The sequence below is a fragment of the Opisthocomus hoazin genome, chromosome 6 (genome assembly GCF_030867145.1).
Source record: "Opisthocomus hoazin isolate bOpiHoa1 chromosome 6, bOpiHoa1.hap1, whole genome shotgun sequence".
Lineage (NCBI taxonomy): Eukaryota > Metazoa > Chordata > Aves > Opisthocomiformes > Opisthocomidae > Opisthocomus > Opisthocomus hoazin.
In genome coordinates this window covers 6,244,908-6,260,797 of record NC_134419.1, presented here as the reverse complement: position 1 = coordinate 6,260,797, position 15,890 = coordinate 6,244,908, and the positions used below count along the sequence as shown (strand labels likewise).

General features: G+C 57.3%; 1 protein-coding gene across 1 annotated transcript; it reads left to right on the top strand.

Moving 5' to 3' along the window:
- The first annotated feature begins 7,287 nt into the window (after positions 1-7,287).
- On the top strand, positions 7,288-15,242 carry TMEM61 (transmembrane protein 61). The gene is made up of 3 exons (XM_075424159.1): positions 7,288-7,320; positions 11,846-12,257; positions 14,869-15,242. Exons 2-3 carry the CDS (start codon positions 11,908-11,910, stop codon positions 15,152-15,154), a joined length of 636 nt encoding a protein of 211 aa, XP_075280274.1. The 5' UTR covers positions 7,288-7,320; positions 11,846-11,907; the 3' UTR covers positions 15,155-15,242.
- Positions 15,243-15,890: the final 648 nt, after the last annotated feature.

Below are 15,890 nucleotides of genomic sequence, written 5' to 3'. Positions count from 1 at the left end.
TTTTGGGGAGAGAGATTAACCATCTGGGCCCCGGGTGACTTCACCGGGGCGCCGAGCAGGGAAGGCTACGTTCTCCGCCGTCAGCGATGGCAGGTCTTCTGTCTCAAGAATGCTACGGGTGCTTTCTCTGTGGTCCTCCCGGAGTCTGAGATGCTGATGGTAAGTCATCCTGATATGGGAGGTAGAGACCTTATTTTTAATCCTGAATGGAAGTAATTTAGGTGATGTCTTCCATCTGTTTCTTCACATGCATCTTTATAAGTGTCTGTTATTCATGTTCACACCCTTCTCTTTCTCCCAGGCCGGTACAGAGTCTGTTTTTCTCTGACACATCAAGGGAAGAGATAGGAGCAACCTGCTCCTGCACCTCCATAAGAGAAAGCTTCTGCTTCTGCTGTTCCTTTCAGGAGTGAATCAGCAGAACATGTTGGGCCTGGGGTCTCCACAGAACCTCCAACTATGGAGCTAACCTGAGTAGGAGCCAAATTCCCTGCTGAAGGAGCCGCGGCAGTGCCGTTGGCTTCACTGGAGATGGTACCCGCAGCCAGCCTGGCTCTGGCACTTTTAATGCCATTACTGAGAAGTTGCAGCCCTTTATTTCCCAAACTCATCTCCTGTCATTTTTGCAGGATTTCAAAACTGTCTCCAGTTACCTAGAAACTTGGGTAGGAAGATGTAAATGTTCCAGGTTAAAAGTGAGACAAATTGTGAAGGCAGAAACAACAGCTTTTACTGGGTCAACAGGCGACACTGGAGACAAAGTCTGAAGAAAGCAGACAAGCTTTTGGGCACAGCAGTACAGCGAGAGCAACAATCTCTGCCGCTGGAAGGAAGAGAGTGATATTTGCTGTCTGAAACAGAGACCGCATGGTTTGAAGAGAAGAGAACCAAGCTAAAGAACAGCTACCTCCTAAGCTGGTGTCAGAAGCACAGCACCTTTCCCACCGCCTGTAGACACCAGATGCTGCCCCATATACTCTGACTTATAGAAGGGCTTTTGTGCCTGAAAGCCTGTTTGTTTTTTTTCCAGCTATATATCCTTTAGACTAATAAAAAGACCTCCCTCTCCTTTCAGCCATACCTTGTGTATCTCCTCAGGCTGTCGTCCCTGCCACAAAAGTTTTGCAGGGTTTGCTGGCAGCGTAATATCCCTCAGCAACCTCCCAGCATAGTGCACCGACGTAAGCAAGTGCTCGTGGACAGCCCAATGCCAGGTCAGGAGGTGAGGTACTGCAGGAGGCACTGGGAGAGGAATCCAGCTGTGGAGCATCTGGGATGGGTGTGTGGTGGGCACCGAGGGTTTCCTTATAGCTCCACACACGGTGGCCACCAGAAAAGCTACATGGCTGCTCTATCCTTCTTCTAAAAATCGTAGTTAATGCCGCTTTTAAGCTTCTCTTTTGCATTTCTGTGCTGAAAAAAAAACTAAAAAGCCAATTACCTGCTCCCTGGAGAGCACTGTAATAGCTGAGTACAGCAGAGACATGAAGACTGCACAGGGTCTCGGCGATGTCGGAGTAGCTGAAGTCATCCTGTGTCTAATGCCGAGTTTGCTGGAAAGCAAATTTAGCCAATTTTGTCTCTGATTATAAGTGCTTGCTACTTTTTGAATGTCAGTATTTGGAGTCAGGGATACACAGGAGCTTTAGCCTCAGATAGTCAACATGTGCAGAAAATCACAGAATCCCAGCATGGTAGGGGGTGGAAGGGACCTCTGTGGGTCATCTTGTCCAACCCCCCCTGCCAAAGCAGGGTCACCTACAGCAGGCTGCAGAGGACCTTGTCCAGGCGGGTCTTGAATATCTCCAGAGAAGGAGACTCCACAACCTCCCTGGGCAGCCTGTGCCAAAGCTCTGTCACCCTCAGAGGGAAGAAGTTCTTCCTCATGTTCAGACGGAACTTCCTGTGCTTCAGTTTGTGGCCGTTGCCCCTTGTCCTGTCGCTGGGCACCACTGAAAAGAGTCTGGCCCCATCCTCCTGACACCCACCCTGCAGATATTTATAGGCATTTTGAAGGTCCCCTCTCAGCCTTCTCTTCTCCAGGCTGAACAAGCCCAGCTCCCTCAGCCTTTCCTCACAGGAGAGATGCTCCAGTCCCCTCATCATCCTCATAGCCCTCCGCTGGACTGTCTTCAGTAGCTCCTCATCTTTCTTGAAGTGGGGAGCCCAGAACTGGACACAGTGCTCCAGATGGGGCCTCACCAGGGCAGAGTAGAGGGGAAGAAGAACCTCCCTCGACCTGCTGGCCACACTCCTCTTAATGCACCCCAGGATCCCATTGGCCTTCTTGGCAACCAGGGCACACTGAGAAAAAAGAAGCCAAGTGCTGCCGTGTTTCAGCAGCCAGCACAGATCTCCGATAGCTCTCTCTGCTCAGATGTGATAGCTGCGCTCACAGCTGGCATCAAGCTTGACTGAGGAGCCTACAAGGCTGAGAATTGATGTTTCTTCACCACAAGCCAAACCGCAGCTCGTGCTCTGGCAGAGCCGCAGCACCTGCAGCGAGTACAACAGCTGAGTGGGGGGTTGCGCACCCGTTAGCACAAGGGTTGTGCCCCTTCCTGGAGAAAGAAGCTCAGACCTGAAAAGCACAGAGTTCGTGGGGCCTCCCCGACGCAAAAATCTCCAGGAGCTCAAGAAAAGTTTTGCCTGACTAAAGACTGAGGCACTGGGATTTAATTCTTTCCTTTCCCCACCCTTTTTTAGGTGAATTTCCAATCCTTTGCAGATTTGGGTGGAAGGCTCCTGGGAAGCTCTTGCTGTCCCCATTTGCAGCACAGAGATTTTCCTTACAAGAAACCCACAGATTTATCATACCCATTTATCTACACAACAGCCTCAACGGAAGGCAGCACGTCAGCCTGGTGCTCCTGTCCTAACACAAGTCCCCAGTGAAGAGTGGACAGGATTTAAGATCATTGCTCATCCATAAAGCTCTCTGTGGATGATGGTATTGTTACTTCTCCCTTTCCAAGACTTCCCACCACAGCCATGCTCCTCAGCGTGGTGCAGCTTTACAAACTGCTGGTGGGGACACTGTTATGGTTAGGTGAGCACTCTTTTAAGCTTTAAGATACTCGGAGGTTGTGGGTCCGGAACCTTGCTAGATGATTGACCTAGCTAGGGCACACACCACTTCAGAAATGGATATTCAACAAGTGATGGAGCTGAATGTAGTTTATACACCCCTTGTTCTTCTGCTATAATTCAAATCCAGTAAAAGCCATTGGAACTAAACAAGATATATTATGTAGAAAATAGCTTTTTGCAGTCAGTAAAGTCTCAGGGCAAAAAAAAATATCTGTCCACAGAAAGAGCTGTTCTTGATGAAACTGGCCACAGCAAACAAACACCACTTTCTAGTCAAGGGGATGATGACCCTTCACGCCCAGATGCTAGGCTTGTCCTGCTGGAGAGTGAGGAAGAGTCTCACACCCTCCAGCTCCCCACATAGCAGAACCATGAAGTGGCCAGCTGCAGGTTCAACCCAAAATAAGCCTAAGGACACTGGTGAACATTGCATCGTTTGAAGATGTAGGACAAGTATTTTCAACACCTAGATTTACTTACTGGATTAAATAGGAGCGCCTGAGCCAGCATATCAGTTAACGCAGCTTTTTAGGAATTTTAAGAAGATGCAAATTCAGGCAAAGATAAACAGCGGGAGGTTTCTCCTGTGCTTTACGTGTGCTGGGTGCAGGAACTCCTTGCCATCTGCACATCCTCATGGCTGCATGCTGCAGCCCCTTGTCAGCTTGGCAGGCTGCTCCCGGCTCTGCTGTGCCCAATGGCCCGTGCTGAGGGACAACACGAGGCGTGCCAGCCCCTTGGGAATGGCTTCTCTACGGATCCAGACAACGTGGGCACCTCACAACTGCTGAGATATGTTCCCTCAAGCCTCATCGGTGGGTCTCCAGTGGCTCCATCGTGGGTGGCAGCAGCGAGGTGTGCCTGCCAGGGGCAGCGGTAGAGTGGCCCGGGTGCCGAATCACCGACGGAGACCTGCGAGCTGGCCCAGGGTGTCGGCACTCCGTCCTGGGTTTGAGGGCCCTGGCAGGGAGCCTGGGCTCCTCTTGGCTGGGCTTGCTGCCCTGGGGCACCCAAAGTCGCTCCTGGCTTGGTGCTCTGGCGTCAACCACCTTGTCACGGCGGGGCAGAAAGGGCACGCGTGTGCACACACACACAGGTATTGAGAGCGCTAATTTATTTAGCCTCATTGTACGGTGAAATACACCATTTTATGTGTCATTCGCCGCAGCAGCGAGACGTGGTGAACGGCTAATCAATCAGCAGCACTGCTCCGTGCCAGCAGCGCTGAGCAGGCACCGCGTCCTTACCTGGGGGAGGCAATTACTGGAAACAATCTCTCCTTCTCCGTTCCTCCTTTGTTCCTCTTCTTGCAGAGGCTGTAACTGTCTTTTATATCTTCTTGTTTTCTCCACTGCGGTTTCACCGCGCACAGGATGTTTTACATATTTTGCACAGTTATTCTGCTTTTATTCTGGAGAAGCCCTTTGCCCGTGCCCCATGATCTCTTGCAGCACCTTGTCCACCAGCAGGAAAGTTCTCAGAGGGAAAATGTAGTTTGGCCATGACGCTGCTAAGCAGGCGGAGGTGCTGGCACCACTCAGCACCTACAGCCTCTGCCTTGCGGTGAAATATTTGTCACGGGTTTGTATTTGAAATACTTGGCCTGCGGGCCAGCTCTCCGGGGAAGACAAGAAGGTCGCAGCTGGTTGTGGGGCTGGAGGACCAAAGGGATGGAGCAATGCGTAGGCATGGAGCCACCGCACTCTCTGCAGCCCTGTGCTGGGAAGAGCACGGAGACCCATGCGCTGACACCACCTGGAAGTGCTCCAGGAGCCAGCTGACAGGCAAATTTCTGTTCGATATAATATCCGAGCAGGTAATGAGCAGAAGATGACTCGTTGTCCTCTAATAGTGGAACTGGTGATTCACAGTGCTCGTGTCACTCGTGGACGGTAATGTGAGCGCTCGGCCCTGGCGCATCTGCGAGGGAGGAATCCAGAAGTTCGCTCCTGGGATCCCGGGGCCACCCTCCGTCCTGCCAAGGAGCAAGGACCATGGTGTTCAGAGGACGCCTGGGATTTGTTGTCAGGGATCTGCACCCTGGGGTTTGAGGACCTTGCTGCATCGCAGCGCGGGGGGCTGCTGACCTCGGGGACCACTGCCCCGAGCTCCTCTGCGATGGAGACCCAACCTGCCGCAGGGCCAGCCCCATGTGAACTGGCTCTCCTCGTGCCTCAGTTTAGCGATTGTAGAACTCCAGCGTCCGCAGGTAGAAGGGGCTGCACACCCACGCGCTTCCAGCTAGGCTGAGCAGCTACCACAGAGATCTGCAGCACGTGTGCGTGACACAGCGGGGTTTTGCAGCAGTCCCTGCAGCCTGCGCAGGCGGACCCTGAGCTGGTGTGGAGCCAGCAAGGTATGGAGCTGCAAGCAGCGCAGGAGCAGCAGCCCGGGGTTCAGCTGCAGCGCAGATGTATCCATAGAAATGGCTTCATCTGTCAGTGATGCTGAAGAGCAACGCGGTGGGTCTGTGAGAGCGCACAGCAGCGGCACAGCGCAGCACGGCAGCTGTTGGTGGCAGCTACCTCCACCTCAAGGTGCCCGTCACATGGACCATCCTGAACCCCACATCAGAGCACCCTCAGCTTGGGCAATGTCCAGGTATCCCCATGAGTGCTGCCAGGTGAGAAGATCCAGCTGGAACGGGGAAAAGGGCAGCAGCGGCCTTTGACAGAGAGGTGAGGAGAACCAAAGTGGTCATAAAGCAAACTTCAGAGATCCCACCGTGCTGCAGAGTGGGTGTCCCACCTGTAGAGTGGCGGTGACCCATCTGTGGGTAGTGGTGTCCACAGGACAGTGGCATCCCACCTGCGGGTAGGGGTGCCCACAGGACAGTGGTGTCCTGCCAGGCAGTGGCATCCCACCTCTGAGTAGCAGTGTCCACAGGACAGTGGTGTCCCACCAGGCAGTGGCATCTCACCTGTGGGTACAGGTGCCCACAGGACAGCAGTGTCCCACCCATGGGTAGTGGTGCTCACAGGACAGAGGTGGCCCGCCAGGCACTGGTGTCCCATACATGGTTAGGGTTGCCCACTGGGAGTGGTGTCCCACGCGTGGGTATAGGTCCCCACAGAACAGTGGTGTCCCACCGGGCAGTGTTGTCCTACCTGTGGGTAGTGGTGCCCACCGGGCAGTGTTCACAGAATCACAGAATCCCAGCATGGCAGGGGTTGGAAGGGACCTCTGTGGGTCATCCAGTCCAACCCCCCTGCCGAAGCAGGGTCACCTACAGCAGGCTGCACAGGACCTCATCCAGGCAAATTTTGAATATCTCCAGAGAAGGAGACTCCACAACCTCCCTGGGCAGCCTGTGCCAGGGCTCCGTCACCCTCAGAAGGAAGAAGTTCTTCCTCATGTTCAGGTAGAACTTCCTCTGCTTCAGTGTGTGGCCGTTGCCCCTTGTCCTGTTGCTGGGCACCACTGAAAAGAGTCTGGCCCAGTCCTCTTGACACCCACCCTTAAGATATTTATAGGCATTTATAAGGTCCCCTCGCAGCCTTCTCTTCTTCAGGCTAAACAAGCCCAGCTCCCTCAGCCTTTCCTCGTAGGAGAGATGCTCCAGTCCCCTCATCATCCTCGTAGCCCTCCGCTGGACTCTCTTCAGTAGCTCCTCACTTTCTTGAACTGGGGAGCCCGGAACTGGACACAGTGCTCCAGATGGGGCCTCACCAGGGCAGTGTAGAGGGAAGGAGAACCTCCCTCGACCTGCTGGTCACACTCTTCTTGATGCACCCCAAGATCCCATTGGCCTTCTTGGCAGCCAGGGCACACTGCTGGCTCATGGTTAACCTGTCGTCCACCAGGACACCCAGGTCCCTCTCCGCAGAGCTGCTCTCCAGCAGGTCCGTCCCAAGCCTGTACTGGTGCATGGGGTTGTTCCTCCCCAGGTGCAGGACCCTGCACTTGCCCTGGTTGAACCTCATCAGGTTCCTCTCTGCCCAATAGCGGTGTCCCACCCGTGGGCAGTGGTGTCCCCCCCACCGGGCAGCCGCGCCGCACCCCGCGCCCCTCCCGCGGGCCCCGCGTCCCGGAGCTCTCCCGGGCCCCCGACGCTCCGGTCCCGCGGTCCCGCCCCCGCGGCCGGCCGAGCTCGGTGCCGCCGGTGCCCCGGGAGCCCCGGGGCCGGGAGGGGCCCGCCGCGAGCCGGGACCCGCCCCCCGCCCCGCCCCGCCCCGCCCCGCCCGGCCGCCGCCCCGCGCTCCCCGGGCGCCGCCGCGGGTCCGGAGCGGGGTGAGTGCGGCAGCGGGCGCGGGGCGGGGGGCGGCGGGGACGGGACCCCCGGGGGTGCCACCGGGCGGCGGCCGCTGCCGGCGAGGGGACGTCGGGGCGCGGGGGCCGCGGGGGCCGTGTGCTTCGCTGCGGGGGGGGCTGCCCGGCTGGGGCGGCCGCCTGAAAGCTGCGTTATTGTTGCGGGCTGGGGGGGTACCGAACCCTTAATGGATAATAATAATAATAATAATAATGATAATAATAGCAAATTCAGATACAGGCAGGAAGGAATCTCTGTAGTGAGGCGGGTGTTGGTCTCTTCTCCCAACTAATTAGTAATAGGATGAGAGTCAACGGCCCCAAGTTGTGTCAGGGGAGGTTCAGATTGGATATTCGGAAAAATTTCTTTCCTGAAAGAGTGGTCAGGCACGGGACCAGGCTGCCCAGGGCAGCGGTGGAGTCCCCATCCCTGGAGGGGTTCAGACAACGTGTAGATGGGGCACTTCGGGACATGGTTTAGCAGGCGTGGTGGTGCCGGGGTGACGGTTGGACCTGATGATCTTCACAGAATCACAGAATCACAGAATAGTAGGGGTTGGAAGGGACCTCTGTGGGTCATCTAGTCCAACCCCCCTGCCGAAGCAGGGTCTTTTCCAGATCTTAGGGGTCTTTTCCAGCCTTAGTGATGCTGTGATCGTACGACACGCTCGCACTTCGCCACGTCTCTCCCTGGCGTCCCTCTCGCCACGCCTGAGCGTGGTTAAGGGTCTCCGGCCGGCACGGTGTGGAAGGGCAGGCTGTGGGGGTGGGTTTCTGCTTGGCGGCGGTGGGAGAGATCTCAAAACCCTTTTCGTTTCTTGCGTCGCCGGGTGAGGGTGTTTTTCCGAGCAACGCTTCGTAGACCCTATGAATCACCACCCGCATAACTTTGTAAGGGGGATGCTATTCTCAGCATCTCGCTGGAACTACGTAAACTATCAACATTCGTATCTGTTTGTACAAGCGGCGTGCGAATGTATTTCCCCGGAAAGACTATTTCGGAGCAGGTCAAAGGAGGAGACGGGGAAGAACAAGATGTTTGGGGTGGCTTGGCGGGTGGAGGTGGCTCTTTGGGAGCCGGTAATTGCCGTCTTCGGAGGAAGCCTGCCCTGGAAGTGCTCGGCGGGAGACCTGACATGTGGGGTGCTCAGCACCCCGGGAGCGGAGCTGGGAGCCTCCACTCCCACCCCGGCTCCTCTGGCCTCTTCTTCCAGCCGTTGGTGCCCTGAGAAAAACGTCCCTGGGTCTTTTAAAGAGGCTCTGGAGTGCCGTGCCACCCCGGCAGGGGTTTTGGGAGGGGGACGGTGCAATGGCAATGTCACCCAGCGTGGAGGAGCTGCCCCCGCACACACGCTGCTGGAGCACGTGCCAGGTAGGCTGGAGGGGCTGGGAGCATCGCTCCCCGCGCTGCTTTTGTCAAGAGTGAAGAGTTTATTCTCTTGAGCTTGTCAATCCATCACCTCGCAGAGGCTTCTCCGCCTTCCCTCCACGTCTGCCTCCCCCTCACTGCCAGCGCTCCCAGATGTGTGCAGCGCCGGGGGCTGCAGAACTCCCTGTGCTTGGGCAGGGGAACTGCAGCATCTCCCAAACCTCACCAGGGGAACCACGGCATCTCCCAAACCTCACCCAGGGAACCACGGCATCTCTCAAACCTCACCCGGGGAACAACAGCATCTCCCAAACCTCACCCGGGGAACCACAGCATCTCCCAAACCTCACCCGGGGAACTGCAGGATCTCCCAAACCTCACCCTGGGAACCACAGCATCTCCCAAACCTCACCCGGGGAACCACAGCATCTCCCAAACCTCACCCGGGGAACTGCAGGATCTCCCAAACCTCACCCTGGGAACCACAGCATCTCCCAAACCTCACCCGGGGAACCACAGCATCTCCCAAACCTTGCCTGGGGAACCGTGGCATCTCCCAAACTGCACGAGGCTGACCCCAAAGTGAGGAGAGCGTTGGCTGCAGGAGCTGAACGTTGCAACTCTCGGTGCTGTTTCAGCCCAGGCTTGCAGTTCGGAGTGACCTGTCGTTTCCACACGGTTGGATCGAGAGCTTTGCTGCAGGGTTTCTTGGGTTGTGGGTTTGGTTTTTTTTTTTAAACAATATTGGCTGAAAATTTTCCAGGTGAATGCGATGCTCTCAAAAGGAGCTGGATTCACGGGTCAGCAGGGTCCTTGCGCTCTCCTGAGCATCTGCTGCTGCAAGGCAGCGTGAGCCCAGCTTGTCCGCCGTGTCCTGCTCGCGTTGGTGGTGAGCTGGAGGACGCTGATCCCTAGCCGCCTCTAACAGCGGCTCTAGCAGTCCCGTCTCCATCTCGGCTCAGCCAAACCCCTGCCGTTCCGGAGGGAGCATCTGAACACGTCCCCTCGTTGGGGGGGAAGCTCTGTCCCCTCAGCCCAGGAACACCACCTCCTTCCCAGGGGTGGCTGCGGCTGCTGGAGGGACCACCGGCCACCCCCAGCCGGGTGACAATTCCGGCTATGACCGCAGGACAGGAGCTGGAGCGTGTTGTCGGGGCTCCCAGTCCTTCAGCCTTCTTCCAGGTTTCCTAAATCCCACTTCTCATCGGATTCCTTCATTAAAGGTAGATCAGATCAGACGGTGTTTCTTTCACTACGATGTAATTTGGCTTTCCATGTAGTGGGCCCATCTGATAAAAAATGGCTTGAAATAACAAAATTCCACCTGCCCTTGATCACACTGAGTCTGTGCTGGACTGCTGCTCCCTGCCCTACCCCACTGTAGGAAGCAAGCCCTGCCTGGAGCCGTGGAGACCAAAGTCATCAGATTATCTTAATTTTACTGACATACAGGCAAAGTGATGAAGGCAGCGGTGGAGGCTGTGCGCGGGTCACCCGGCTCTCCATCCACCTCTGTCTTCGTCCTGGCCATCCCCTGGTGTGCAGGCTCTTGGCTACACTGCCACCGTGAGAAGCCCTCACCGAGGAGTCACCCTGGACTGAACCTCTAAGGGGGTGCTGGTGCTTGATTCCCACATGGTCCAAAGCTTTTTGTCCATCAAGAAGTGGGAGCTGAACCTGCATCTTCTTGCTGGGCAGTGAGCAAGGCCAGAGGGCACGTGGTGGGACCTCTCTGCCTCCCCGGTTGCCAGTGCTCTTTGGTTACTTGGGGGCTGGGGATCCCCATGCCCAGCAAGAAGATGCTTCTTGTTTGCTGGAGAAAGCAAGGGGGGGTGAGAGCCCCAGAGGTCGGAAACCTGTTCCCCCTCCCCAGAATAGGAAGGAGGGTTGCTCTCAGTGTGTGACATCGAGCTGAGAAGTGCTGCCCAGCAGGAACACGTGGCACCGCCTCATCTCTTTGCTTGTCAAACCCACCCCAGACCACCCTGATAGGATGGTGAAGGTGGTGATGACATCTGTGGGATTGATTGTGCTGGGGAGCTGAGAAGGTGTGTGCTGGAGCTGACCCAGAGGAGCAAGATTTGATGTGCAAAAGCTCATCTGGATGAAGGTTGAGTGGACTCGTCCACTCTTACCGTGCCTTCAAAATAAACTGAACCCCTCTCCACTTCTGGAGTGTCCCGAAATGGGGCATTGTAGCTGGGTCAGTAAGAGCCTCGTAGATCTCAGCGGCCTGCTGCTTTAGTCCCCTTGGCATGGCAGAAGTACTTCAGCAGCAGCTAATACCCCCTTGAGGGTTTAGCTTGTATCCAGCACGTTCTTGACTTTTACTGGAGATGCTCATGGATTCCTGCTCCCATCCCTGCCCTGAGCTTGGTCGTGGCAGGGAGCACAGCTATTGTGGGCTCCATCACTCGCAGGAGAGCTCTTTGGGGTCCCCGCTCGCTTGGTGTCTCAGGAGCCGTCCCTAGGTGAGATCCTCCGGGTTGGCTGCATCTGAGGGTCTGGGGTTTTATTTTTCCTCCCGGATTAGCATCTCTGTGACTTTCAGAGGTGGTACTCGGCCCTCCTCCCTGAGAAAGCGAGAAGCGGCGCGGCCCTGAATCCCCTGGGCTGCCGGCTTGCGTGCAGCCGTGCCAGACACCCGCTGTCGCTGTGGGGCTGATTTACCTCCAGTTTCAGAGGAGTAAACGTGTGCAGTGATAATTCGGAAACCATGACATGCTTATGTCCCTCTACCTGACCTCTTCCCCAAGCCTTGCTTTGACCAGGAACCCATCTGGTGGTCCTCGGAGCATTGGGGGGAGTCTGGGATAAAACTGAAATGGAGGAGCTGTGCCAGCCCCTGGCGCCGTAGCTCCCCTGGCTGGGGTGTCCACCCTGCCTCCGCCTTGTTCCTTGGAAACAAGGATGTATTTACGAGGCCGTTGGGACGTTGGTGGGTCCAAACTGGCCGCTGACTTTGCTCTGCTCAAGGGCTTCCCATCTGAGTTGGTGGAAATGCCCCTTCTGATGGTCAAGAATAAGTAGCTAAAGAGCGTGCAACCCCCAGAGATGTCCTAGCTCAGTCGTTTTCTCCTCTGGAAGGTCGTCCATGACCTTGTCCCACTCAAACCCGGTCCCTTTCTTGTCTTGCAGCGACGTGGGCTCTCCCATGCCTTGTCTCGCTCTTCTCCCCTCCTGAGACCTTCTCCCGAAGGATGGCAGCCGCCTCTTTCCGCTACGGCGTGACCATCACTGGGGCCGTGCTGCTGGTGACCGGGACGCTGTGCTTTGCCTGGTGGAGCGACAGCGAGGTGGGCACCTCGGCTGGCAGCGGGGCTCACCTCCTGCCTCCCCGGGAAGCCGAGGCCGTGCCCAGCTCCTCCTCCGGCGCCTTGCTCCGCTCCGTCAGCTTCTTCTGCTGCGGCATCGGCGGCATCCTCCTCCTCTTTGGTCTCCTCTGGTCCGTGAAAGCCAACACCAGGGTGGTCTCCCGCCGCTACCAGTACCACTTCCCCAGGGACCTGCAGTACTTCAGCGCGGAGCCTCCGGAGAAGTGGAACCGCAGGTGGGTGCCATGTCCCATACTTGGCTGGGAAGAAGTCGAGGGTGGGTCTGACTGTCCCGGCACGGCCGTGGAGCGGAGCCTGCTCTCAGGCTTGCTTGCATGGCAGGCTCCGACGAGCAGAAACGCCGGGCTCAGCCTCAGGCAGCTCTCCTTGCCCCACGGGGCCATCACTGGCCGAGGCAGAAGTCTCCTTAGTGGAGCTGCCACGTGGAAAACTGCATCGGTTTTCTGGGAGAAGGTCTGGGTTTAGGGGGGTGGCGGTGTCGTCAGGACGTCCCGCTGTCGAGACCTTCCCCGGTGGCACAGGTCTGCAGTGCTCTTTGAGGATGATGGGGTTTGTGCCATCTTTAAGGGACTAAAAATCTATGTTAAAGGGGGTGAAAAAGAGGAAAATAATCCTGGGGTTGGCGTAAGGAGAGAGGGGAGTGCAGGTGGGCTCGCTCTGTAGCCCGTTTCGGGGTGTGGGAAGACCCCCTCACCCCCCCATACACCACTGCTGCTTGTCAGATCCCCAGACTCTTCCCGCCTGAGCCTGAGATTTATTCCCACTTCTTGATTTAAAAGTTTTTTGATCAAAAGAGGGTTTTTTTCCAGAGGCTGCTGTGGGAGCCAAGCCAGCCGGCCCTTCCCAGTGCTGTTTTATGGGGTCACAGCAAAGATCTTGGCTCCAGCATAAATCAGGCTCTGGGGAAAAACATCACTAAAAGAAGCTCTTAAGAACATAAAACCATAAAAATTCAGTCGGTGCGGGAGGCACGTTCCTGGTTCTCCGGGGGTTTCAGTGCCCTTCTGAATATCTGGGGGTGAGATCGTGAGCCGGTCTGGGTAGTCTGGGGGACTTCCTCCTCCCGTGGAGGGCTTTGCTGTGTCCCCCACGGGGAATGGGTTCCCCACTTCAAGAAAGATAAGGAGCTACTGAAGACAGTCCAGCGGAGGGCTATGAGGATGATGAGGGGACTGGAGCATCTCTCCTGTGAGGAGAGGCTGAGCGAGCTGGGCTTGTTCAGCCTCGAGAAGAGAAAGCTGAGAGGGAACCTTAGAAATGCCTCTAAATATCTGCAGGGTGGGTGTCAGGAGGATGGGGCCAGACTCTTTTCAGTGGTGCCCAGCGACAGGATAAGGGGCAGCGGGCACAAACTGAAGCAGAGGAAGTTCCGTCTGAACCTGAGGAAGAACTTCTTCCCTCTGAGGGTGACGGAGCACTGGCACAGGCTGCCCAGGGAGGTTGTGGAGTCTCCTTCTCTGGAGATATTCAAGACCCGCCTGGACAAGGTCCTGTGCAGCCTGCTCTGGGTTACCCTGCTTCAGCAGGGGGGTTGGACTGGGTGACCCACAGAGGTCCCTTCCAACCCCGACCATTCTGTGATTCTGTGATTCTGTGAATGTCCCCTTCCCTGAGCTCCCGGCCCCTGTGCCAGATGGGAAGGCCAAGGATCTCCCTGGCACTGCTGGTGCTGCGGCAGCTCCTCCAGCCCAGCTGTGCGGGCATTCCCGCAGCAAAGCGTCCTGTGCTGGGAGGAAATCCCCCTCTCTGCGTTCCCGCGGCAGCGTCCCTTTGCGAGCTGAGGCCGTTTGGCAAAGCCGCGGTGTGGACGCTCGGGGTGGTGGGTCTGGGACAGGGGGCTGCCGATTTCGGGATGGAGGCATCCCTGCGGAGCGTCGCAGCTTTCCCTTTGGACCAGCTGTGCCCCTCCGTGGGGTTTTCATCAGCAGAAGCAAGCGGATGGTGAGCTGCTTTCGAAGCCTCCCCGCCTTCGGGGCTGCACCGTTTCGGAGGGTGCCAAGCGGGACCGCGCGCAGGGCAAAGGTTGGGCGGAGGTTTTCCCTGTACACAAGCTGTGTTTGCTCAGCAAAGCGCTGCTGGAAGTGTCACCGGGCTTGGCCGGCGTGTGGAGGGCTCCGGCGGGCACAAGGGTGGGGTGCGACCGCGTTGAACCGGGATGCCCGGCCCTTGCCCGGCTGTTTGTGCTCGGGGAGTGACTCTGGGGTTAGGCAGGCACTGAGGGTGCTCTGCTGCCCGTGGGAAGCAGCGCGGTGCAGAGCGAAGGGGCGGATGTCTCCAGAGCCAGCACCTCCGCTGCTTTGTGGTCAGCCACAGCTGCGGTTGTAGCTCTTCACAGCGGAGGTGGCAACTCTTCGAGGCTTGCCCTTCCTCTTCTTGCACAGGGGTTGATCAGCTCAGTGGGAACTGGGCAACGCTGCTTTGTTACAAGGTCTGATGGATGGTGCCCTTCCTCCCACCTGGACCCCCACCCTCCTGGTGCCAGGAAGCGGCTGAAGTGGTCTTCTCTTGACTCAGGGCATGGAAAACCTGCCCATGTGCCATCCTCAGCACACACATGTCCACCATGCTCAGGGATGCTCCAGCTGATGGGGTTGCTGGGTGCTGGGATGCTCCAGTTGCTGGGTGCTGGGATGCTCCAGTTGCTGGGTGGTGGAATGCTCCAGTTGCTGGGTGCTGGGATGCTCCAGTTGCTGGGTGCTGGGATGCTCTGGTTGATGGATACTGGGATGCTCCAGTTGATGGATGCTGGGATGCTCTGGTTTATGGACGCTGGGACGCTCTTGTTGATGGGGTGCACTGCTGGGTTTCTTCTTCTTTCCCTCCCAGCACTTGGGACTCCAGCGCCATCCCCACCTACGAAGAAGCCCTGACCTGCCGACCTGCCCACGGTGCCCCAGCCTACGTCCAGCCACTGGAGAGGAAGGAGGACCTCACGCCACCCCTGTATCACTACCTGGACGAGGACGAGAGCTGGGAGGGCGGCCGCCGGCGCAGCTCCTCCGACAGCGCCTTGTTCCGCCCCAGCCTGTCCTGGCTGGAGACCCAGCACCCTGGGGAGCCGCAGGCAACGCCTCCCCCAAGCTACGAAAACATCAGCGTCCGGGGTGTCTGAGCCGGCGGTGGCACGGGGCTGGGACGCTGCAAGTGGCTGCCGGGTCCCTCGGCTTTAAACCGAGCCCCTTCCTCTGCTGGGGTGAGAGGAGGGTGGGAAAGGAGGGGGAAGGCGGAGGGGTCCCAGCGATCAGTCCGGGGCTGTCAGGGTTGCGGGGCCTGTGGGCGACGTGTCCGGCGCGGCGGGGGTAACTGGTGTGTTTGAAAGCCTTCGTATTTTTAATAAAACCACTGCTGGGTGCAGATGCTTTGCGTTCCCTGCTCTGATCAACCCTGAGGAGCTCGTGTCGGACCAGGGGCTGCACACTCAAAGCAAGAGCTATAGAATAAAAACCGCAGCAAAGAACCAGGAATCTGGGCAGAGAAAAAAACCAGCTCCGTGCCGCTCCTCTGCCTTTTCAATGCCCCTTCCAGCTGCATCTCCATCCCTTCCACCCTGCTTCCCCGCACGCTGACTCCCGCGCCTCGCCTCAGTTGGTGTAGGGATGCTCGGTGGCTCGTGTGGGCGTTCAGGGCGTCCAAGCGCGCTCGGCGTTTCAGGCAGTGTCCTGTGAAAAGACGCCCTGAGCAGTTTGCCCCGCTCCCTGCCCACCACCGACGGGTTTTCAGCCTTGCCCAGAGGAAAGGCCGGCTGCGTCGGGGGCTGCTGCCAGTGTCTCCATCCCACCGAAATAACGGGCTTATTATTTATAATATAATACATTGTTTTTCATAAGCCAGGTACATGCTTTCCCGCA